At 36.7% G+C, this 26,551-nt stretch overlaps 1 protein-coding gene across 5 annotated transcripts in view; it reads right to left on the minus strand.

Moving 5' to 3' along the window:
• LOC131066343 (valine--tRNA ligase, mitochondrial 1) overlaps window positions 1–26,551 on the minus strand; it is a 53,861-nt gene that overhangs the window by 24,357 nt on the left and 2,953 nt on the right. Inside the window, exons 1-12 of one of the 5 annotated variants that reach the window (XM_058001088.2) lie at window positions 24,356–24,650; window positions 23,935–24,006; window positions 18,944–19,006; window positions 18,587–18,756; window positions 18,364–18,436; window positions 15,663–15,728; window positions 15,460–15,543; window positions 15,251–15,328; window positions 14,985–15,068; window positions 14,762–14,841; window positions 1,449–1,506; window positions 977–1,279 (exon numbers count right to left, since the gene is read on the minus strand). In XM_058001088.2, coding sequence (XP_057857071.2) covers window positions 977–1,279; window positions 1,449–1,506; window positions 14,762–14,841; window positions 14,985–15,068; window positions 15,251–15,328; window positions 15,460–15,543; window positions 15,663–15,728; window positions 18,364–18,436; window positions 18,587–18,756; window positions 18,944–19,006; window positions 23,935–24,006; window positions 24,356–24,358 — 1,134 coding nt within the window. In that variant the 5' untranslated portion in view covers window positions 24,359–24,650. Of the gene's footprint in view, window positions 1–976; window positions 1,280–1,448; window positions 1,507–14,761; window positions 14,842–14,984; window positions 15,069–15,250; window positions 15,329–15,459; window positions 15,544–15,662; window positions 15,729–18,363; window positions 18,437–18,586; window positions 18,757–18,943; window positions 19,007–23,934; window positions 24,010–24,086; window positions 24,651–26,551 lie in introns of those variants that run through there. The other 4 variants (XM_058001087.2, XM_058001086.2, XM_058001085.2 and 1 more) reach the window with 4 other exon arrangements.

Raw genomic sequence — 26,551 nt, forward strand, 5'->3', positions numbered from 1 at the left:
CCATGGATCACAAACAAAAGCCAATAAGCAAAAGGTAACACAGACATAAAGCTGATTTATCCTTGAAAAAATATTTACACAATAATTAGACATATTTTTCAATCTTAATTTTGAATTTGACCAATTGGGTCAGATGGCTTAATCAAACAGCAGTCTTTCTACTTTAATAGAGAACATCCAATAAGTAAATTTAAGTCTCCTGCCATCTACAGCATCCCTTTTTATTAGACTGACATGGAAACCTCCCTTCTCCCTTGTCATTAGGACTCTGATGGCTTATACATCATGGCAGTCCTCATCCTTGCGTAGCTAATAAAAGCATTTAGCAAGCTTTATGTAAATTTCAAACGTGTAAGATAAAAATAACATTGACACTTGAGGTAACCCAAAGTAGAGCAAATGATACAAACTGAACCATGAAAATGCTGAAGAAAATTCCATGAAATGCAGGGACAGGGAAGGTAGAAATATTCACAAAGTTTACACCCATTTATATTCTCATTAACTAGACCACTTTTGCATCAGGACTTTTAACCCTTAGCCATTAATTTTATAGTAAATTGTAGCAATTAACTTATTTTTCAAAGCTTCAATTACTGCCACTCGGGCATCAAACCGCTTCATTCCTTCAAATTCCTTGCCACCAATGCTATTTATCAAGCCATCATCAGTGAATATACTTATAAAATCTAGATTGTGACGCTTACCTACAGCAAAATCATTTGGATCATGTGCTGGAGTTATCTGTAGGAGACATGAAAGACAAAAAAATTACAATAATATTGCACCACACCGAGCTTGGTATGAAATGAAATCTAAATTATCTAAATCCAAATTAGAGAAATGATATTTAATGAATTCTTAGTTGTGATTCAGCCAACATCTGCTAAGGAAAGATGAATTAAGTAAGAGAAAAGATTTATATTCTACCAAACAAATCTCAATTGTATCATGAGATACAATCATATAACATTACCTTAACAGCACCAGTTCCAAACTCTGGATTAACAAGCTCTGAATCACAGATGATAGGAAGTTTTCTTCCATCAAAAGGGTGGATGGCAAACTTTTTGTGCAAATGCATGTATCTCTGATCAGTAGGATGCACTGCAATGGCAGTGTCACCTAGCATGGTTTCAGGTCTTGTTGTTGCCACAACTATCTCTCCCAATCCTTCCTCCAGAGGATAAGCAAACGATGTCAAAACTCCAAACTCAACTGGATTTTTGTACCCTGGGACTTTCCGTAGTGTCCGTTTATTGATGTCAATGTAGTCTACCTTTACAAAATGTTAATTGAACATACAACAAATTATTAGGACTAGCTCCTCCAAATACAAAAGATGAGAAATGAAATACCCAAACAGTACCTCAAACAATTTCTAAAGATCAACTAGGAAAGACAGAAAAATTATAATATAAGAGAAATGTCAATACAAATAAGCATACCTCAATATCAGAAATTGCTGTTCTTAGAACACAATCCCAATTAACAAGTCGATGATCTCTGTTTAATGAACATTTTATTAGAACGCGCTCTTAGAAGATGCAGCCCATGAAGAGAATAAATTTAAAATTTCACATCTAGTAGAATATGCATATTTGAGGAAAATGCCTAAGAAATATAGAATAACATACTCAGCAGCCTCTAAAGGAAATCCTTGTAAACACAGAAGAAAATACCAGCAAGCTTGAATACAGTCAGAAAATATGAATACGATATTACAAAGTCTCTCCCAAGACTGCTTAAATATTGTTTGATATATATTGAACATAAGTCATTCACTGTTCAGCTAAGAAAAAGATTCAGAAACATGCCCAGGATAACTGATGCTGTAATGCCATAAGCATACGAGCAATATCGGTTGGTGCATCTCCACAATCGAGATGACATTCTAGAAAGTATCATGGAAGTTTTCTGGCAAACAAACTATGAATCGCTCATACCAAATTTAGGAGCTCTTCCACAAGTTCTTCAATGCACAAAAATCCCATATGACAGAATCCATACAACTACGCAAATATAAATAAGATAGCATACATCAGGTGTCATTTACATGGGTTGATCTCACATACGTTGATAGTAATACATTTACAGATCCACAAACTGTACCTGCTCAAGATATGGCAGACTTTTAGAAATGCCTGGATAAAATCCTGATGGGATATTACATATACAATTCCTGTGGAATATATATCCTACCTAAGTTACCGGTTTTGAATCCTGATGAGATATGACACATATATGCTACCTAAGTTGCCTAAATCCAGGTCCAATCCACACCTACTTCAGGATCTAGTTCAATCTAGTTGGGGAGTCATTCAGGTTGGCTATTCCAATGTGGGTTCATCCCAAATGAACTTGGCTGACCCACATCAAACCCACAAGAATCTGCAATGATGCAAGAACAAGCCTACATCAATTTGCACTTTCTTTTTGCTTTTCTTTCTTCCTTTAAAATCATTTGTCTTTGACTATGATGGATAAAAATTAATCCCTTACCCTAAAAGTGACTTCTACAGCATTTGAAAGTCTAAAACAAACTAGTTTTACCTCATTGTGTATGCAAAACACAAAGACCAATATACTTGCTTACGATTGCATGAATAGAGTTAATTATTGATCAACGAAGGTTCCAAAGTGATTGGTTTGCTATTCCTACACATGTACAAGAGGCCATTCACTCCCAAGAAGATTGAAATTCAAAGGCATTGTTGATATCAAACTTTAAATCAACAAAAACATCATGCTCTTTGACAAGAAACAAAATTGTGTGGCAAAGCCTAAACTATCCCATAGACACTATCTTGGTAGGGTAGTCATTAGACATAAACCAAGTGAAGAAGCTGGTGAGTCAAACTCTAGACAAAGACAACTAGATAAACTGGTAACAGAAACCAATGGCTTTGCACTCTACACCAATTTTCTAACCATTTGCCTTACTAGACTCTTAGCTTCTACGACAATCAAAGAAAGGACTTGTTTACCAAAACACACACTTGCAAATGGCCAATTGTGAGTATCACCTTCCTCAACAACCCTACGACCAAAAACATGAAAATGCAATTGGGCAACATGAATGCTCTCATACATCAAAGAGTGCCTAAGCTTTGCAAGTTATAATCTCAATCGACCTCTCTATGCCTTCACCACTCCCAAATATAATAGCACACTATCATTCATTAGGCTGGACCAAGATGGCAATCTGAGAATATATACATGGGATATCACATATGGGCGGTTTCAGTGACAAGAAGTATATGATTGCAAGCCACCCAGGAAGTGCAGCTTCCTTAGGCTATGTCAAGACAATAGTTGTGCGCCCTGCCCTTAGCCTGAAGAACTCGTGGTTTGAAGATATCCATACTCTCCTCTGAAGCTTCCTAAGTACAATGCCACCAACAATGCTTTTCTTGACCTTTTTTTAAGTCATTGGGGCAAAGCACTTCTCCAACAAATATGTGATAGGGATTGGCAAGGGAAAAGTGGCAAAATGCAAGTAAAGATGTTTGAGTGATCGAAAATTGTGATATTCTTCTATGGGAGGAACTGTCTACATGCTTACACAAAGCATGGAGACTCTACAACAACACACGCCATGACGTTGTTAAGTACACAAAATAAGTTTGATCGAGTTTAGTACATACCTTCGAAATATAAAATAGAATAACAAGTGTGGTTGTCATTGAAGAGGTAGATTAGGGGAATATATCTCATTCAAACCCACGCATGCAAGCTTCCCCAAGTTGTCTCTTTAAATGTTGGCACAATGCCATTGATGGCTTGAATATTTTGTATCTCATGTTGCACCCTCCATTTATCATGGCCACACCTTTTTGCATCATTAGTCATACTCTTTAATATCTTGGGTTGTATCGTTCCCTCTTATTGAGTCACACAATTGTATCAGGGTTGTATGATTTTTTATTAATCGCAAATCTTCGGATCTTTTGCCCTAATTGTTGCACATTAAAGATAAATCTATTGTAGAAATCGAAAAAAGGATTGACCATGTTACCAAGAGGTCTCTAAGAGACCTAGGATTTTATTATATTAATATTCATATTGAGAGCATTCAACTTTGATGTCAAGATACTAAAGATGGACCTAGACTCCTAATCCAAGTAACAAGAAAAATTCATGGAATTCTTGTTAAAAAATGTCATTGCACTTTGTTAATTTACAATGATAATCAATGCCTATCAAGATTGATCTCGAGTCGATTGATGGTTGATTCAATATATTGTTATTTTGAAGACCTTTTGAGATATTTGTCTATCTTCTTCATGCTCTTCATTAAGGGAATTTGATAAATAAGAAAATTCTCACCATAGTTTGTAGATTGTTGTGATATTCAATTGTTATTGCTTTTCATGAAGCATAGCGTGGCATAAAGCGAACCTAGTTGCTATCTTCTACTACAACCTTACATTTATCTATGTTAGTTGCAATTAAATACAAAGATTTTCTTAACAAAATCATTTAACAAGAGAAAGAGGCAATTGGAGGGAATTTCATGAGCTTGTTAGGAAAAACGATTAGCATGAAAATCCACTTGGATATCATCTATAAAAAATGATTAGCATTCCTAAATACCATGTAAACATTGTTTAAGTCTGGCCCTAATCGGGCGTCACATGTAACTTATAATTAAGCAAGACCTGTATAAATGTAACTTGTAATTTATAGGTCTGATCCTATTCTTGGCGCCAAAACAATAAGGCCGACCTAAGGTCTATTAGGAGGCACTGAGGCATATATATACAAGTTCATTTGTAATCATTCAATACCAATTCACATACAGTGAACTATCTCTGTCTACTAATCAGCGATCTACCTTTGTCAAGCGAATTAGTGTTTCAGTCCAGTGAATTCATCCTGATTACTTTCTTGGCGAATTAGTGTTTCAGTCCAGTGAATTCATCCAGATTACTTTCTTGGCTGAGCGAACATCATACTTGGCTGGGCGAACATCATTCTTGGCTGAGCGAACATCATACAAGGCTGGTGAACTTCCTTTCAAGGCTGCCGAATCCATTCACAGTAACAGTGAACTTCATCTAGGGCAGTGAAGAATTCAAGGACATAGCCTTCGGCATATTGTATCGCCTACAGCAAGATAAGTTGCCCTAATGTGTGCCCTAATTTGAAGTATGCTTCATGTGTGAAGCAAGATCGTAAATCTGCTACTGAGTTTAATTAATATAATCTGAGATCTTTAGTTGCTGGGTTTTTCACCTCCAAGAGGGAGGTTTTCTCAGGGTACTGTTGTGTTATGTGTCTTGCATTTGTTATTTTCTGCTTTCTGTTATCAGTCTGATCCTAAAATCAACAATGTATCAGAGCAAGGTTTGAAGCAATCGTGATCAGACTGTCTGACAGCAGCAAAGCACTCTCTCCTACTTCACCTTCATCAAGCAATTTCCTACATTGAAGATGGTGACCGGTTTAATGGTTGAAGATAGACTTGACGGAACTTTGAACTTCACCTCGTGGAAGGTTAGAGTTCTTATTGCACTTGAAGAGAATGATCTACTTCAGTTTGTAGAAGGAAAAGATCAGCCTGAACCTGAAGATCAAGAAGAAAAACTCCAATTCAAGAAAAATGTTGTCAAAGCAAAGAAGATCCTGATTGACTCCGTGAACGACCACCTTGTGCCTATCATTTCCAAGATGTCTTCAGCCAAAGATATGTTCAAGACATTGGAAGGGATGTATGAGATCAACAACACAAGTCGTGCCCTAGCCTTAAAGCAACAGTTTCATCACATCAAGATGGCAAAAGGAGAAACTGTTATTGCTTACTTCATGAGGATCTCTAAGTTGAGAGATCAGCTCTCTTCTATTGGTCATGTTATTGACAGCAAGGACTTGACCATGTTGGCTCTTAATGGTCTTCCTGCATCCTGGGAGTCTTACATTCAAGGAATTAGTGCAAGATCGAAACTTCCCAAGTTTGATCGTCTTCATGCGGATTGCATTCAAGAAGAGTCAAGATTGATAGCAAGAGGAATTGAGTGTGATCATTATGATGTGGAAAATCAAGTCCTTGCAATACGTATAGAAAGAGGCAAAAGAAGGAAGTGGGATAGAGACAGAGAATCAGATCCTGTCTCTGAATCAAAAAGGAAGGACTTATCTCACATTCAATGTTTTAGGTGTGATAAGTATGGTCACCATGCTCGAGAGTGCAAATTCAGGTCTACTCCTCTAGCTTCTTCTACGGAAGTTTTCATAGGGACACCTCAGAAGGAGCCAAGGTAAAATGTCAACTCGGAAGATTTCTTATTCTAAAGGAGGAAATGTCAATTCATCTTCAGAGGGAGCCTGACATTTCAGCTTCAGAGGGAGCCTAACATTTCAACTTCAGATTAAGCCTCATCTTTTGGTTAATGCATTCTTCTTTGTGAGAGAAGTTTGCGGTGAAAGCCCTCGTTCCACCCTCTGCGAGTAGGTATGGTGTATCTACCATCTACGAGCAGGCATGGTGGATGTCATGGAAGAAATTCCATGATGTAGCACTTGTGTTTATCCACCCTTTGCAAGTAGGTATGGTGGATCCACCCTCTGCGAGTAGGCATGGTGGATGTCATTCCATGACTTAGCACTTGTGTTTGTTCGCCCTCTGGGAGAAGCTATGGTGAAGGTCATCATGTTTAATTGGTTTCCATCCATGGGAGTAGCCATGGTGGACCCACCCTCTACGAGTAGCCATGGTGGTTGTGTTCATTTGTAATTCCATTCATGGGAGTAGCCATGATGGACCCACCCTCTGGGAGTAGCCATGGTGGTTGTGTTCATTTGCATTTTTCATGGGAGTAGCCATGATGGTTGTTACTATGTGACTCGGTTATCGAGAAGGAATCTTCCCTAGCTAAGAGGGAGTGTTGATGTGTAGCTAGGTCGGATCCTTCTAGGGCCGACCTAGTACACTTGATGGCTAAGTGGCCTTTGCCATTTTGATGGTTCAATTTGATATGTAAACATTGTTTAAGTCTGGCCCTAATCGGGCGTCACATGTAACTTGTAATTAAGCAAGACCTATATGTAACTTGTAATTGTATTGGACAAGACCTATATAAATGTAACTTGTAATTTATAGGTCTGATCCTATTCTTGGCGCCAAAACAATAAGGCTGACCTAAGGTCTATTAGGAGGCATTGAGGCATATATATACAAGTTCATTTGTAATCATTCAATACCAATTCACATACAGCGAACTATCTCTGTCTACTGATCAGCGATCTACCTTTGGCAAGCGAATTAGTGTTTCAGTCCAGCGAATTCATCCTGATTACTTTCTTGGCTGAGCGAACATCATACTTGGCTGGGCGAACATCATACCTGGCTGGCGAACTTCCTTGCAAGGCTGCCAAATCCATTCACAGCAACAGTGAACTTCATCTAGGGCAGCGAATAATTCAAGGACATAGCCTTCAGCATATCGTATCGCCTACAGCAAGATAAGTTGCCCTAATGTGCGCCCTAATTTGAAGTATGCTTCATGTGTGAAGCAAGATTGTAAATCTGCTACTGAGCTTAATTAATATAGTCAGAGATCTTTTGTTGTTGGGTTTTTCACCTCCAAGAGGGAGGTTTTCCCAGGGTACTGCTGTGTTATGTGTCTTGCATTTGTTATTTTCTGCTTTCTGTTATCAGTCTGATCCTAAAATCAACATTCTACACTGTGCCATGCAATAAACAAAGTCAACTGCAAGAATCTTAGTCAACAAATCATGATAGGCAACTAAGGCTGCGAAGAACCTGTGGATAGATTCCAGGACATTTGAGGTAACGTCCAACTGGATCCCAAGGCACATACACACTTGTTTTCTTGTTTTAGGGGTTCTTTGTTATAACTACTTGTTTTGCCTATATGTAATGTAACTAGTATGAATGCAATCCTATATGCAAAATTTTTACTAAAAATTTTACCAGCAAAAGTAATATATTTAAATGCAGGAAAGAGGGGAGCAATCACTCAGCAAAATTTAATACCCTTTTATACTCTCTGCACATTGAGTGTCATGCCCCCCTAAGCTTGTGGAATTTGCAAAAGAGATTAGGCTCCTACTGGTTGTGAGGCGTTGGATTGTTATGTCTGTTTCTGTATTGTCTTTGTTGATAACAAGAGAGGCTAATGGCATTAATATCAATGTTCTGTTGTCAGGGGTTTTGTGGTTTGCAAACGTTATCCCTGTTCTTGCAATCTAATTCTTCAAACATACAAAGAAGTTTATATTTCCATCCACAAACTGGCAAACTCGGGGGGGGATTTAGCTATAATAATATCCCTTGCCAAGAGCTCGTCATCATATGGTATGCAAGGTTTTATGGGCTGGTTGCAGAAAGGAGGTGGAAGGTCTACCAATTGACAGAATTCCGGTAACAGGGATAGAACTGTCATATATTCATGCAGTTGTTGTGGTTGGATGATTTGTGACTTGACCTATTCTTCGTTTTGTCATTTAAGGTTGGCAAATGTTTCTTAAGATGTAGAGTTGTTCATAATATTCTTTGTACGTGGAGACTGATTCCAATAATGAGTATGGAGTGAATACTTGGGAAGAATTTCACAAAACGGACCAGATGTGTAACTCATTGAAGGCAAGGCCTATAGGATTATCATTCATAGGTTGACCAAAACTGTTGTCCAAAAGTTCTTCCAAGTATAATCTTCGGATGCTGTACATGCTTTTACAGTATTAACTCATTCATTGCTAATATACATGACAAGCAACTTAATAATCTTGACTCTCTATAAATTTTCATACCACACCCCTATTCTGTTGTTTATAACTAGGTAAGAAGGGTTCGGATTGCCTTAAGGCAACATCCGAACCCATATAGGACTGGGTCCTATCCTAAAAGGGTAACGTACCCCCAAGATAGGACCAGCCCCATACCTCCACGCCACATTAAAATATGTACCACGCCACAATAAATCAAATTGGTGCCAAAATGCATTAAGGCCGACTTGAAATTATATGGGTTAAAAGCTCATATAAATAAAGTTCAAATGCAAACTCAAATCACTCATTCAATTTCACATGCAATCAGCGAAATAGCTCTGCAATTAAAGGTGCGAAATATAGAAGAGGATTGTGCGAATTAGTTCAAGAAGATAGAAGGCATTTGGTATTCCTTGTGGCAGACTTGGTGTAATTAGAAGGGCAGATCTGATATGTTAAAAGGGAGCAGATCTGAAGAGTCAAGCTAAGTATTGTATTGATGCAATTAAGATTAAATACATAATCTGACCTATGGGTCTTTAGTGCTGGGTTTTTCCTCCTTGGAGGTTTTCCCAGAGTATTTGTGTTGGTCTCTTGCTCTCTTGTTTTCATTCTTGCATTTACTTGATTATGGTTTACTTAATGTTAGCAAATAATTAAATGCTACAAATCTGATTACTAAACTAGGTCACAAATTTAACATGGTATCAGAGCTAAGGTGTTACTAACTTCAGATTTAGTAAATCATTTGTTGCATATAGTTGTTGTTTGTTTTCAGATTAAAATGTCAAGTTTGAGGGCTGAAGATAGACTTGATGGAGCCCTTGATTTTGCTGCTTGGAAAGTCCGTATTCTATTGATCCTTGAAGAGAATGATTTGCTAAAATTCGTAGAAGAAGAAAGGTTGTCCCCTCCTGAAGATGCTGAAGAACTGAAGCAGTTCAAGAAAGACTCCCTCAAGGCTAGGAAGATCATAATTGAATCTGTCAAGAATCATCGTCACTGTCATATCAAAATTTGCGTCTGCCAAGGAGATGATCAAACACTTGGAAGGGATGTATGAAGTCAACAACCTCAGCAGGGCTCTTGCTCTAAGGCAGCAGCTTCTTCACATGAAAATGAAAGAAGAAGACTCAATCATGGCCTACATCATGAAGATCAATGAACTAAAGGACAAGCTAAGTACTCTTGATTGCCAAATTTCGGATAAAGATCTTGTCATGATTGCATTAAATGGTCTACCTGATGAATGGAAACCATTCATTCGTAGCATTGGTGGAAGAGCTGATCGTCCCAACTTTGAGAGTCTTCAATCTGATTGCATTGAAGAGGAATCTCGAATTGAGGTAAGAGGAAAACTCAAGAACTCTCACAAAGATGATAATCATGCTCTCTTAGCTAAATCTAGGAAAGGTGGACATTGGAAGAAAGAAAAGAGAAGCAAAAGTTTTAGATCCTCCTCCTATGATCCAAGGAAGAAGTCAAGAGATTCCTCCCACATTCGTTGCTTCAGATGTGATAAGTATGGTCACTATGCCAGAGATTGTCAGAATGATCCCAAGGAAAGGGAAGTCAATTTAAATGAAGTTGCTGAACAAAATGAGGACTATCTTCTTATCTCTGTTCTATCAAGCAATGTTCCTACGGACAGTGATACTTGGATAATTGACAGTGGTGCCTCCAGACACATCTCAGGTTTTCGTGAGCATCTTTCAGATCTGATAGAAAAGGATACCAACCTTCATGTGGTAATCGGTGATGATGCTCGATACTCAGTAAAAGGTTCTGGTACTACCTCTTTAAAACTAGATTCTGGTATTTCTTTACAACTCTGTGATATCCTTTTTGTACCTGGTATTAAAAGAAATCTTATTTCCATTTCTGCCTTAGAAGATAAGGGTTTGCAAATAGCATTTTCTGAAGGGAAAGTACTTGCTTGGTCTAAGAAATCTAATTTCAAAACTGCTCGTGTTATTGGAAATAGATGTGATAGTTTATATAAGCTTGCAGCTAATCCAATTCAAGCTCTCATCCATGAGGCCCCTGAATCATGCGAGGTATGGCATAGAAGACTTGGACATCTACACTTTCAAACTCTTCCCACTCTCGGTAAAATGGTTAAAGGTATGCCTAAACTTAGTTTATCTCATGATGACGATTGTAAAGGTTGTGTGCAATGGGTAAGAATGTAAAGAACCCTTTTCATAAAAGTGATAGTAGGGCTAAAGAAAAGTTAGAGCTCATTCATTCAGACTTATGTGGTCCCATGTCTGTAGCATCTCCTAGCGGCTTCCTTTATTATGTTATCTTCATAGATGATTTCTCTAGGAAAACGTGGATTTACTTTCTTAAATCTAATGAGTCTGAAGAAGTCCTAAACAGATTTAAAGAATTCAAAGCCTTGGTTGAAAACACTACTAGAAATCGAATTAAATGTTTAAGGTCTGACAATGGAGGTGAGTACACCTCAGGTAGTTTTTATGATTTCTGTATTAAGGCAGGAATTAAGAGGGAGTTATGTGTTCCCTACAATCCTCAGCAAAATGGAGTTGCTGAAAGAAAGAACAAGACCATTGTTGAAGCTGCAAGAGCCATGATTCATGATCAAGACCAACAACCCTTTCTATGGGCGCAGGCATCCAAAACAACAATTTACATTTAGAATAGATGTCCTCATCGTGCTCTAAAGAATGTAACCCCTGAAGAAGCCTTTATAGGAATCAAACCTGACATCAGCCACCTAAGGATATTCAGGAGCATTGTGTATGTTCATGTGCCTAAAGAAAAACGAACCAAGTTGGATCCCTCTGGAAAGAAAGGCATCTTAGTGGGATACAGTGAATCTTCCAAAGCCTTCAGGATCTACATTTCAGATCAAAGGTATGTTGAGGTAAGTAGAGATGTAACTTTTGAAGAAGATATTGCTTTCAAAAGATCTAAAGGTTCGTTATCTGATAATAATGATATGGTGATTGAAAATCAAGATTCAAAAGTTGATGCTAACCCTAAGATACAGAAGGAGTCCACTGACTTCCAGGATCAGGAAGTTCAGGATGACCCAGCAGAACCCGTGGACCCCACAGATATACCTAAGGATATTGTGGTCTGCAAGAAGAGGCCACTTTGGGTTAGAAACACTATTCAAGATGCTGAAGGATTTGCTGCTCCCAGAGGAACCTTTAGAGATAGCAAGAGACTCCAAAATCACGCCAACTACATTTCTGTGATGTGTAATATCATTGAGTCTGAACCTCACAATGTCGAAGAAGCTATGTCCCGTCATGCTTGGAAATCAGCCATGGATGAAGAGTATGGGTCTATCATCAAGAATGATGTCTGGGACATTGTACCCAGACCCAAAGGTAAGTCTGTTGTTTCTTCTAAATGGTTGTTTAAAATTAAGCATAATGTTGATGGTAGTATTGAAAAATATAAAGCTAGATTTGTAGCATGTGGTTTTTCTCAAAAGGAAGGAATAGATTATGAGGAAACTTTTGCTCCTGTTGCTAGATATACCTCTATTAGATCTATAATAGCTATTGCTGCAGCCAAAGGTTGGGAGCTGCATCAAATGGACGTTAAGACAGCCTTCCTCAATGGTGTCATTGAGGAAGAAGTCTATATTGAGCAACCAGAAGGTTATGTAATCCATAAAAGAGATACTCATGTTTGCAGGTTGAAGAAAGCCTTATATGGGCTCAAACAGGCCCCTCGTGCTTGGTATGAAAGAATTGATAAGTAGTTACTAAGCTTAGGATTTCGTAAGAATGATGTTGATGCTAACATTTACTTGAAGATATATAATGATGATATGCTCATTCTGGTTTTGTATGTGGATGATTTATTTCTCACTGGTGAAAATAAATTAATTATAAGATGTAAGAAAGAATTAGCCTCAGAATTTGAAATGAAGGATTTAGGTCTAATGCATTACTTCCTAGGGTTAGAAGTATGGCAAAAGCCAAATGAAATTTTTCTAAGTCAAGGAAAGTACACTATTGATATTCTAAAAAGATTTAGAATGATGAACTGTAAACCCATGTCTACTCCTATGGAATCTAACTTAAAGAAATTAAGTGTTTCTGCAGCTAACTCTGATTTTGCAAACCCATCTGAGTACAAGCAGTTGATTGGATCCTTGATGTATCTAGTCAATACTAGACCAGACATCTGTTATGCTGTGAATGCCCTCGGTCAGTTCATGTGCTTGCCTAAACTTGTTCACCTGGTTGCTGCCAAACACATTCTAAGATACCTGCGTGGCACTATTGTTTATGGGCTGAAGTATTCACTTAATACCTCAATCTTCTTGGAAGGCTATTCAGATTCAAATTGAGATTGGGCAGGAGGTGTCAAGGACCGAAAAAGTACTTCGGGTATCTGTTTCAATTTGGGCTCTGCAGTAATCTCTTGGGCATGTAGGAAGCAATCTTCGATAGCATTAAGCACTGCAGAAGCTGAGTACATTGCAGCATCTGTTGCATCTAGGGAAGCAGTGTGGCTTCGCAAACTTCTGGTTGGATTATTTGGTCAATCTAGTGGTCTTACCACCATTCATTGTGATAATCAAAGCTGTATAAAGATGTCAGTAAATCCTGTGTTCCATGACCGGTCCAAACATGTGGAAACGCACTATCACTTCATTCGAGATATGGTGCAAAGAGGCACCATTCAGCTAAAGTATATTAGCACAGATGAACAGGTTGCAGATATTCTTACCAAACCCTTATCCAAAGTGAAGTTCGAATACTTCAGAGACAGACTTGGTATTGTGGAAAATGAAACCTTGGTTGAGAGGGAGTTCTAATCTCAGTGACTCTATCTGCAACGTTTTAATCATTCTTGTTTGTGTGCAAGAATGAAAAGTATCCAATCTATGCTTGTGTGTTAGATGGAAAATTGTAATTATGTAAAGACCCACTTGTGTATTACACTTTCTATGCTTGTGTGCTAGAACCATCCTATGCTTGTGTGCTAGGTGGAAGATGTAATTCTATGCTTGTGTGCTAGATCCATTCTATGCTTGTGTGCTAGATGGAACTCTAAAGGTTCAGATTATGTATTCTCTTCTTCCCTAGTTAAGAGGGAGTGTTGTTTATAACTACGTAAGAAGGGTTTGGATTGTCTTAAGGCAACATCCGAACCCATATAGGACTGGGTCCTATCCTAAAAGGGTAACGTGCCCCCAAGATAGGACCAGCCCCATACCTCCACGCCACATTAAAATATGTACCACGCCACAATAAATCAAATTGGCGCCAAAATGCATTAAGGCCAACTTGAAATTATATGGGTTAAAAGCTCATATAAATAAAGTTCAAATGCAAACTCAAATCACTCATTCAATTTCACATGCAATCAGCGAAATAGCTCTGCAATTAAAGGTGCGAAATATAGAAGAGGATTGTGCGAATTAGTTCAAGAAGATAGAAGGCATTTGGTATTCCTTGTGGCAGACTTGGTGTAATTAGAAGGGCAGATCTGATATGTTAAAAGGGAGCAGATCTGAAGAGTCAAGCTAAGTATTGTATTCATGCAATTAAGATTAAATACATAATCTGACCTGTGGGTCTTTAGTGCTGGGTTTTTCCTCCTTCAAGGTTTTCCCAGGGTATTTGTGTTGGTCTCTTGCTCTCTTGTTTTCATTCTTGCATTTACTTGATTATGGTTTACTTAATGTTAGCAAATAATTAAATGCTACAAATCTGATTACTGAACTAGGTCACAAATTTAACATATTCTAGGGTATATATTCTCTCCATTCACAGTATTTTGGGGGAAAACCTCCAATAGCCTCTGAAACTCAAAATAGATGCACCATAAAGATCTTTACTATGAGCTAGGGTTAATTGGTTTGATCCAACAGAACCATTAAGGGAAGCGCTAACAAAATAAGATAGATTGAGACTGCCGCGATATCCATCCAACATAAAGGCCACGTAATATCCATCCAACATAAAGGCCGCATCACAAATGAAATTTCCTATCAAAAAAATGCATAGATAAATAGATGATCACAAGAAAATACCTGTAAATAAGACCCTGTTTATAAAGCCGAACAAAAGCCTCTGTTACTGCATTTGATCTTTTCTCATCCATGGTGAAACACTGTATAAAAGCATGAATAAGAAATTGTTATAGCATCTGCAGAGTATCATTTGGCGAAATGTGACAAAATACTTCTTTGTGATTGAAATCCAGGGTGCAACATAGAGGTGCTCAACAATCTACAGAAAAGCATAATTTCTGACCTCCCGTGACCAATCAAGTGTGGCTCCAAGACGACGCTCTTGATTCAAAATTGTTCCTCCATATTCTTCTTTCCACTTCCAGACCTACAAATAGATCATAGAATTAGTTGCAAAAAACTCAAATAGGCTGCGATAAAAAAAAAGGTGTCCATCTAAGAACAACTCTCAAAACATGTTTTGAAGGTTTACCAGACTTAGCAGCTACCTATTTACTGGTCCTGTATGATCAATCACTAAATCCACTAAAATGTAATAATTATTCTCACCTCTGCCACAAATTTCTCACGTCCAAGATCATGCCTTGTTAGCCCTCTATCACGCATTATCTTCTTTTCCACCACCACCTATAAAGTGCAAAACACATTAGCTTTCAACATTCACAAGGCTACTGTCTATTAAAACATGTCCATGAATATCAGAACAAACTGACAACAGGAAATATAATGTGCAGTGCCAAAGCAATAAACATTTAAACCTGTGTTGCTATTCCAGCATGGTCCATCCCAGGCACCCAAAGAGTATTATAACCACTCATCCTTCGCCACCTAATGATGGTATCCTGGAAGCAAAGAGAGCTGCTATGATAAAATAGTACAAAGAAAACAAATTGATATCCAAAGGAAAAAGCAAGAAACATAATCAGAATCCAATAAAAACAAAGTATAGTTACAGTTGTACCTCAATAGCAGACATAAGACCATGTCCTATGTGTAGAGCACCTGTAACATTTGGTGGAGGCAACACCTGGAATAAATAACCAAAAATTTAATAAAAGCAAATGTCTTTGAATGTCCAAAGAAGAGTACAGGATTATATTTATACAGAAACGTGCATGTAATGAAACAACAAACATTAGATGTTTCTCCTCTTTTATTTATCTTAAATTTTTCAATCAAGGCATTACAACTTAAGATATAAGGTATATCTCATTCTCAAACAAAACTTAATAAATGCAGATGTCTTTGAATGTCCAAAGCAGAGTACAAGATTCTATCTGTACAAAAATGTGCCTGTAATGAAACAGTAAACATTAGATGTTTCTCCACTTTACTATTTTAAATTTTTCATTCAAGACGTTACAACTTAAGATTAGGTATATCACATTCTCACACAATTTCAGATCTATCAAAATCTCAAATTTAAGACTCATAATCATTAATAACAGGTTTTTCCTTAAATTCCACAATTTTTTTATGACAGAACAAAAACAATTTATACTAAGCAATATCTTCATCAAAAATACTTTTCTTTTTCCTTTTAGTACCTTCATTTTCATTACAAAGATCCTCATCTAAAATCTCTTTAGGAATCTTTTTAAATTCATAGATACTAGAGAATCTGGAAGTCCTTTTGAAATCATTAAAAAAAATCGCTCAAAGCAAAGCCCATTCCGTAGGGAAGAACACTAAGAAGCAATCCACATTTCATACCTGTGGTTTGAAGGGAAATATTCATCAAATAATTACTGAATATCTTTCTATTAAGAGACACTAGGGCAGTGGTTTCAAAACATATTCCAATGAATCTTTCCAATAGATATTGTCATTCACATATGATGGATCCCATAAATATTTCCTTTCACTGATGCTAATGCTTGTTACTTTGAGTCCAATGGACCTCATTTGGTCATTTTACGAGTTTAATATAATTTCATTTCACCTCCATTCCCTGCGTTCCCTAAGTCATTACAAAATTCACTGAGTATCTTGCTTAAACCTTTGTGCTCCAAGTTTTGCAAAGATTTAATAAATTTTAGATACCACAGTGACTTGCCTGTTCTTTGCTTGTGAACATTTATGAACCACGTATAGGACACCATCTTTCCATGAAAGTTTCGAAATTTGTAAACCTGCCAAAAATCTCAACTTTGTTGTTGATCCATTTGTCATTCTTCTGTAACAAACCAAAGCCCATACAAATAGGATCTCAAATCCTCTCTACTGCACAAGATGGTGAATCAGTGGGGTTTTACCGTTTGCTTCCCCAAAACTGATCAAAGAATGTCTCATGCAAGAAATAATGTGGAGCTTGAAGGGTACACCGCAGCAAGTTCAGACCTTTCAAGACATGAATGGAATACAGATACACCACTTCCAAGTCAAAAATGAACTCCCCTGTAATGTACTTTTCCAGCCAAACACATGGCCTAAAACAACTTCCCACTATTTCATTTAATATTTAATATACACTCTATTCATAATGCTCATGCTCTAGAAAATGACATGGTTTTCCATATTCATTATCGTCATATTTTTCTACATTTCTTATGTGGTTTTCTTGAGTATGTCCCCTAAAAGTGTAACTATAACTAATGGTGACAAAACCCACCAGCACACTTACTAGTGCATGTAATATGATCAAACAGCCATCTTAGACAAAAATCTTCAAAACACGTGCTCTAGCTTTAAAAGTCATTCCCAATCATACATGTGCTGTCTGAAGCATTGTATGCTTCCATCCTCACCTATTTGAGGAAAGATAAGTGTGTCCATTGTTATGGGAAATCCAAATGTCAAGTATCAGTTCAAACATTAAACTAACATCTCAATCACTTAAGTGATTCTGACTTCTTGAACTTCAAGGAAATTTAAATTGGCATGCATCGGTTGATATATAAGCATCACTCCAGAGAATTGCTGACTATGCTAAACTGAAACACAGCATTGATATTCTCCATCTAGATTGGCCGATTTATTAGTTATGAGTTTCAAAACTGTTCTTTTGGCATTTCCATTATAACTAACAAGATGCAAAAGTGAACTAACCTGAGAAAGTAATATAGGTTGATTGTAGATCATATAAAATTGAAAATCCAGAAGTATTGTTCCATGTGAGCAATTTGAATTATATGGATTGATGTGTACCCAAAACTATTCTCCATTATGTTTATGAACAAAACAGAACTGCTCCTATTGATACAATAATGAATTTTTTATCAAAATCTGGAATATATGTTTAGTACCCATGTTCTTGACTTCATCAGAATCATGAAACACAACATATAACAAGTATCTGCTGATGATCTCAGGTCTTTCATCATATAAGCAACCTAAAATAAAATATGTTGTACCTAAAAGCAATATCCAAAAACAATATGTAGCTGTGTAAGTGTTTATGATAGGCCAATATCACCAATGGAAATTAAGGAGTTACAGCCAAGATAGTTTATTAAGCAAAAATAGTAATATTAGATTATTATGTATGTTCAATCATTAGAAACCTTAAAGACCGACTCTTTCTCAAAAAGGCACTATAATGTCTTGAAACCCAGGCTGCTCAGCTCTGATATTTCATCAACTCTACTATTCAAATTTAAAACCTTCTCCCATGATAATAGTTATCTTAATCTTTCCTAAACCAGAAAGAGAAGATCACATACAATTACAAATGGACGCTTTTTGCTGTTTGCATCAGCCACAAAAAAAGGAGACTTCTCCCACCATTGATACCATCTGAGAAAGAAAAGTTTAAATTAGCTTAAAAAAAATGGTTTTGAATCAAGATAAAACATATTATAATCCTTGCAGACTTCAACAAAACATACTAATCAGTACCATCTACAACCTTCTAACACCTTAAGAATCATAAAAAACATTACTTACGCAGTTTCCACAGTACTTGGATTATATGCTTTGGCCATTTCTGGAGCAAGCCTTTTCTTCTCACCAAGAGGAGTTGGAGGATCTGGATATTCCTCTTGATTTTCATCTGACACAGACTTCTTTGCTGCTTTTTGCTCAGCTTTCTTGGATGGCTGTGATCCCTTTTCAGCCTGTTTACAAACTTGAGAATATGAGAACAAGAAAAATAACTGCCCACTTCTAACCTAACAATATAAATTGGAAACATTAAACAATGTACTTCTTGGTAGCACATATTAAAACACATAAAAGTCCCTATTAAACTTAAAGATTTCACCATCACCATTGCAGAAAGATGTAAAGTATAAATAGCCCAACCTGAGCTTTCGCAGCTTCAGCTTTCTGTGCTGCTTTAAGTTTCTTCAACTCCTTTTCCCTTGCCTGAATAGTTTTCAAACTTATGAACATCAGTGACACATACATTGACAACTCTCACATTGATTAATACACCACAGCCATGACGAATCCAAGCTCCAAAGAATCTTCCTATTTATAGAACATGCTAGTCTCGAAAATAGTAACAGATTATGGACAGATATACAACTTTTCATGCAGGAAACTTCAATATCAATTAATAAATGAAGAAATAAGCAAACAATAATGGCTCTGGGGAAAAAAAGTCTAAGATTTGACTGGGGAAATATACACACACTAAACTGTTCACTACTGTCAGCTAAATTTTTCCTTTAGTTGAACAAATAGATAAAATGGTATCAACCCTCATTCCATTGTAACACACAAGAGAAGTGCACTATAAGCTTAGAAACTGTTTCCAATAGGTATCTATTCATACAAAATTCAAACGCGACTTGCACCCAACTTGTCCATTTATAGACAATTTTATACTGCCACTTTAACATGCAGAGTACACCCAAGTCACGACAATAATGGCTCTGGGGGAAAAAAGTCTAAGATTTGACTGGGGAAATATACACATACTAAACTGATCACCACTGTCAGCTAAATTTTTCCTTTAGTTGAACAAATAGATAAAATGTTATCAACCCTCATTCCATTGTAACACACAAGAGAAGTGCACTATAAGTTTAGAAACTGTTTTCAATAGGTATCTATTCATACAAAATTCAAACACGACTTGCACCCAACTTGTCCATTTATAGACAATTTTATACTGCCACTTTAACATGCAGAGTACACCCAAGTCACGGGCTGACTGCATGGGAATTGCCTTGACCTCTACTACCCACAAACACCACCTGCCTACTACGACAATCTAAATCCCTGATTTAGTCAACATATAATATGCTTTATTTCCTGATTTCCTCAACAAAACCTATACCAGAAAGCATATTAAAAAGATAAACACATGCAATAAGGTTCCACTCAAAAACTTTGAAACTATTTAATTTGTCAACCACATTCCACTCGAACAACAGAAACAATGAAATTTAATAGATTGATCTCAATCATGTAAATTAGACAGAATGGTCAGAAGGACAACAGAGCTTACAGCTGTCTGTGCTATAGCAGCAAAAATCTTTTGAATAAAAAAACAGCAGACCAAAAGCTGTCTGTACAATAGCAGCAAAAATCTTTTGGAGAAAACAACAGCAGACCAAAAGATCAAGATTTTTTCAAAAAATCAGGATTTAATTGAGAAAATCAGATGTTCAAAAAATGTAGAAATATGTTAAAAAAATACAGAAGACAAAAACTATTGCTTTTTTAAATTTGAGGGCATTTTATTAGCAACGAAATATTGAGAGCAAATAAAATTGAGAGCACGGCTTAGGGAATGGCAACCCCTAGCGGCTTTGAGAAGCAGCACTACTAGCATACTCTTTGTCACAATACAGGACAAGGTTGAGGGGTCCAGCCCCCACCACCAAGCCCAAATTAAAGCCTTCAAAATCACACAGACCTTTATAGCACATGCCATTTTTTACAATTTTATCACTTTTAACAAAGCTACAAGATTCCTCAAAACCTTTCAAAAATTGCTTTATTTTCACGCTTTTAGAATTGAGTGTTTTCAATTTTTTATCATTTTTCTGATTAATAGTTATATAATATTAATACAATAAAATGGAATAAATGTAAATTAAGAACATTAAAATAAGACTGATAAAAATTTATAATTTATTATCATATAAAGAAAAACTGAATATGAGGACCCTCTTCTATTTGATAGTGGGATAATTTTGCTCGGCAGGTGATAATGATTATTCAAATGGATATAAGGGGGTATTCACCCATTAAGGAGAAGGAACGGCGATGGAAGATGTCATAATAATAATGAATGGCAAGTGCAAAGTGATTATACTTTAGCATTATCCAAGTGACATATTTTGTCAGGATGCTTCAAGAGGGCTCAGTGTTACTTGTCAAGGTGTTAATTGTTTGCATAGATTGTGCAAAGGCTCAGTGTCATGGCATCTTCTACTGACTTGCAATGTGAAGGTGGTAGAATGAGGGTTAGTAAGCAAAGGAAGATGGTTACAGAGAAAAATCTTCAAAACAACACCAGCATTTGTTCTCTGGCAAAGAATTATTGATCAATTTCATGAACTCGGTAGACAAGGAGATTAAAGAGCTTGACCTTTGGCTCTAGATAGTAAGGATATGGGAGTGGTCGGGGAAAAAGTATGGGCATGTTCCCTAGTGTCTGTATCCACTCAGCAGTAGCGAAATTGTTGTTGGACCCTAATTATACTCGCAATAGTTAAAACATGTTTGACCAGCTCAATCTCTTTGTCATGCTTCTATATTGTCTATGGCTGCCAGTTCCTTTTACGTTACATGACAATATCAATGATGTGCTGCATCAAGCAAAGGCTTATTTTGACTATTTTCCACAGCATTTTCATGCTAACAAAAATCCCCAACTTTGTTCCCATCTTTTACAGACTCATGTGATAAATTTTGTTGGGTTCGGGTTTTGTTCTGGGTAGAACCGTAGATGTGTTACAATGACTTCAATCTGGTGGGATGGGTAAAAATTGACAACTAAATATCTAGCTTTATTTGTTAAAGTAAGACTTCTCTGCCTTGGTCTAACCCCTCACAAAAACCTAGCCTTTTTGGTTCCTTGTCCTAAACCAAGTTTTTTATCAAAAAATATATATAATTATATTAAAATATTATAATTTTATTAATATTAAATATTCAACTTATTAAATTTTAATACTAATAACTTATGTTACCCCGAGTTTCACGGCTATATAAAAATAGGGAAAATCAAAATATATAGGGAAATTTACAATATTCATACGAAAACATGGATAAAGCATGCACATATACATTATAGAACCTTAACATATAAGAACTAGTAGAGTTCTTATGCCAAATTTGTGTTAAATTGAGAGTCAAAGTCAAATTGCTTATAGAATTCATTGTCAAAATTCACTGTCAATATGCAGAATTTATGGGGACATCCCCTGGGAGTCCCCTGTCCACGGGACGGGGACGCCTGAAAAAAAACCCGAGGACGCGTCCCCGGGAAACATAGCTAATAACAAAAAACTAAATACATGTAAAGCAAATTTGTTAGGTCTTGCCTTCTAGGAAGGAGCCATTTTTTCTCTCCAACCAAACAAAATCTAAGATTTTCTACAAGCAATGGCTAACAAAATCGCACTAGCAATAGGGCACACAAACAATAACACTTGTTCATAGTAGAATGAGGTGATAATGCCAAATTGACAAAACCAAAAATAAATTTAAATCCCATAATTATAGCTTTAACATGAAGTTTATTCAGCAGGGAGCATAAACTCCACGTGGCTAACAATTAACCTGAAAAATGAATATCAAATACATGTAGCATAAACTATACTGTGACTACAAAAGCTGGGACACAAATCGTGACTAAAATTCACTACCCTTCCTCTTGTATTTCCTTCGATTCCCTTCCTCTGAAAATCACATTTTTCCTTGGACAGAAACTAGTATTTTATAATATTAAACAGAATTAATATTTTCTTCACACCCCTGCAAAAAAGCAACCACAACTGCATTTACCACTGGATTCTGCCCATGACTGCTGAGAAATGAAATCAGAATCCTTCTAACCAGTAATGTAAAAGAGTTTGCAAAACCAACAGGACTGTAAATACATCCCTCACAACTGTGAATGCTTTTAACATCATGTAAGACCATAGATGGATAAAAAAATCAAAACTCAAAGTCGAAATTAGAAGGAAACTGTCAAATAACGTTAGAACCCAGAATTAAAGGAAAATAATTGATAAGACAACGTTGATTACAATTTTGGAAGGGGGCTTTCACAAAACCTGGGAGTTCGCAACATCTATGATTAATCACAAATTTTTCACGATTCCTGCTTAAGTGGTTTTAACCACCAATAAAGGGCCTGAAGCTTAAGACATTGTTGCCTCATTCTGATGATTTAAATCTTTTTGAGTTGATTTTGATTAAAAATTCTTCTATATTACTCATCATAGTGAGGTAAGGTAAGGTCAAATTTTAGATCATAGTCTGGCCAGCATACCTACTGGACATATGAGATTTCCCTTGTTGACACAATAGGATTTTTTCACATTACCCTTATAAATATTATTCAAATTTTTACGCCTTGAGTCTCAACATCATGACCAACCAAACCGTCAATGCCACATTGTTGCTTGTGCCTATTTCTTTCAGGGGAGAATCTTCTCGAGGCACATTAGATTACTTAGTCTGGACTGTTTGACTTCCAAAAGTAGAATTGTCTGTGTAACGAAAAATAAGCTGGGCTTGGAGATTGTTTCAAGATTTACGCACTAAATACAATAGGCACATTGTAAACAAACAGGATTTATGGTTTCTATCTCTGAAACAGCTCGACGCCAACCAAAACTCACCCAGATTGAACAGATTGATGGGCAATAAACAATAAAGTGGCTACAATCTCATTCAAAAATACAGCTAATAGACCTATTCTAATGCCTCCAAGTGGACATTAAGTTTTCAGAAAACTGACAATTTGAAGAAAACCATCTTGGATTTGTGATTTTTGTTTCAAGATTAACGTACTAAAACAAAAGATTTTTTATAAACAATTAGGATTTATGAGTTCCATCCCTGCAAACAGCCCGAGGCCAACCATAACCCAACAACGATCGAATGCACTAATAAGCAAAAAGCAATGAAGTGGGCACAATCTCATCCCAAACATATGGCAACTAAACTATGATGACGTCCCCGGATGGACATTAGGTTTTGAGAAAAGTGTCAATTTGTAAAAACCATTATGGATTTTGGAAAAAACGTGTATATATCAGGCCAAGAGATATGCACAAATCCAGTCTGAAATATCAAAAGATGCAAGGGGGCAGAATTTTGGTTACCTTTTCCTCCTTCTTCTTCTTTTTCTCGGGATATTCTTCTTTCTCTCCATCTGCCTGTGGCATTTCCTTCACCTGCTATTAATGAAGATTAATTTAGGAAAGAGAAAAAGAAAGACCTCTGTTTAGAAAGAAGACTAACGAAATTTTCTAACCGGCGCCATATGGGTGATCGAAGCTACTGAAAGTCTGTTCAGATCAGTCACCCTGAATATAGGAGAGTTGGACAAATAGGAAAAGAGGGTGCTGCCTCCTCTCAGTGTCAATCTTAGGCTTAGGCTTGCTTGTTTCATGCACTCATCCCTGCCTTGTTCTTTTGTTGCAACACGCTTTTATATCATACGAGGATTTTAGGATTTATGGAAGCAAAAACAAGTAATGGTCTTTATTCTTAAAACCCTACTGAAAAGGTGAACATCTTTACCATAAGGTCTGGCTAGATACAGCGTACTTCCGAATTTTAGCTTTTTCCCCAGGTTATTGTTTGTGTTAAGATTTGAATTTGGGGTTAAAGGCATTCAAAGAAATCAACCTTGCCCATACCCAAATGACAACAAGCCAATTTAAAATCCAATATGAATGTAAATAACAGATCGACCTATCCACAGAGGAAAGAGGAGGGCGTGGTCAATGCTGGATTTAGGAAGTTAAAATCTGCACTTTCCAGCCAAGTTAATATGCATATCAAACAAATTAATAAAACCTATCAATTCGATTTACATTCAAAAACTGCATAAAGAAATAAGGATGAGAAGGGGCGATAAAAACTAAAAGCCATTACAAGTTAGCTTGTTTTGTAAGTTATTAAACTAGTATATTTATATTTAAAAAATATATGTAAAATATGTGGAAAGATGTCTTATAATAAAAAAAAATTATTTGTAAAATAATTGTTTTTCTAAAATATTAAACATCAAGAATACAAATCCATTGAAATCTTGCATGCAAAAAATTGTGAATCTAGTTGGAGACAAGTGGTGAGGGTTCTATTTTATTTGGAGTAATAAAATAACACCTCCACAAAAGCTGAAACATGGCATATTTCATGCATTTACCTGTCATTTGTATGTCATTTTTTTCAAAATGGATTTTTGTTTACGGACACTTTGATGTCATTGTAGATGCCCCTCGGCATAATTAGCAATTTCATTTTGGTGTGCAATGGGTATGTAGAAGAGGCGTGGAAAGTCGATTAGAAAAGAATTTGGTCTATTAGATGCATACATTTGTGTAGTACATGAGGTCAATTGGTAGGCCAATTAGATAATGATGTTGTTTGTGCAACAAAGGTAATAATAACCTTTAGCATGATTAGTGAAGTTTTTCCCTTTGTGCCCCCACTCTTATACATTGGTGACATTATCTTGTGTGTCTTTGTGCTTATCATGATACCTTGTGTGCACATTGGTATGTAATGCAACATGTGAATGACACTTATAATGTGAAAAAATTGTTGAAGTATATTAAGTTTTCACTTTGTCTCATTAGTGTCATGATCTTTTGGCTTGAGTGCATAAAGTTTGGAAGTCTATTAGAATTTTACTTTTTTCAATGGAATATTCCACTTATCAACTGAACCATCTATGAGAAATTATCAATGGAGAAGTGATATTTTTAAATCAACTATGCATTCACTTACAAGGATTGAAATATGAATGAAACAAAACCTCTCAATCAAGAAGATAATCAGGCACCACTACCCACAAGTTCATGTTGTGTTTGCAATTGGGAAAGAGGGAGAGATAGGAGGGATAGAGAGAGGGGGGCGCAAGGGAGCGGGGGGTAAGGAGATAGATATGAAGAGGAAGATAGAGATAGATATGGACAGAGAGATGGGGATGGAAAAGGTGTGTGTGTGTGTGTGTGTGTGTGTGTGTGTGTGTGTGTAGAGAGAGAGAGAGAGAGAGAGAGAGAGAGAGAGAGAGAGAGAGAGAGAGAGAGAGAGAGAGAGAGAGAGAGAGAGATGAAGGATATCTAGAGAGGGGGGAGAAAAGCAGAAAAACATAGAGATAGATAGAGAGAGAGGGGGGGGGTGGGGGGGGAACAATATATAGAGTGGAAGATGAAGATATATATATATATATATGGTGAGGTGGAGTGAGGAAGAGCTAGAGATAAAAGGAGAGAGAGAGAGAGAGAGAGAGAGAGAGAGAGAGAGAGAGAGAGAGAGAGAGGTAAAGACAGAAGAAGAAATGAACAAAGAGTGAGAGGAAGAGGGACAAAAATAGATTCAGAGAGGCATTGGGAGAGATAAAGAAGAAGATATGTAGGGAGATAGAGAGGGAGAGATAGTGAGAAATAGATAGAGAGATATAGAGGAAGGAGTGGGAGAAGAGATACTGAGAGATAAATATAGATGGTGATGTGGAGAGATAGAGAGATAAAGGATATCTAGAGAGGGGGGAGAAAAGCAGATAAACATAGAGATAGATAGAGAGATATACAAACAATGAGAAGTACAGATAAATAAATAGAGATGAAAAGAGGGAGATATATACAGAGAGGGGGGGGGGGGACAATATATAGAGTGCAAGATGTATATCTATATGTGTGTGTGTGTGTGTGTGTGTGTGTGTGTGTGGGTGGTAGAGTGAGGAAGAGCTAGAGATAAAAGGAGATG

The sequence above is a fragment of the Cryptomeria japonica genome, chromosome 3, assembly GCF_030272615.1.
Source record: "Cryptomeria japonica chromosome 3, Sugi_1.0, whole genome shotgun sequence".
In the NCBI taxonomy this organism is placed as follows: Eukaryota; Viridiplantae; Streptophyta; class Pinopsida; order Cupressales; family Cupressaceae; genus Cryptomeria; species Cryptomeria japonica.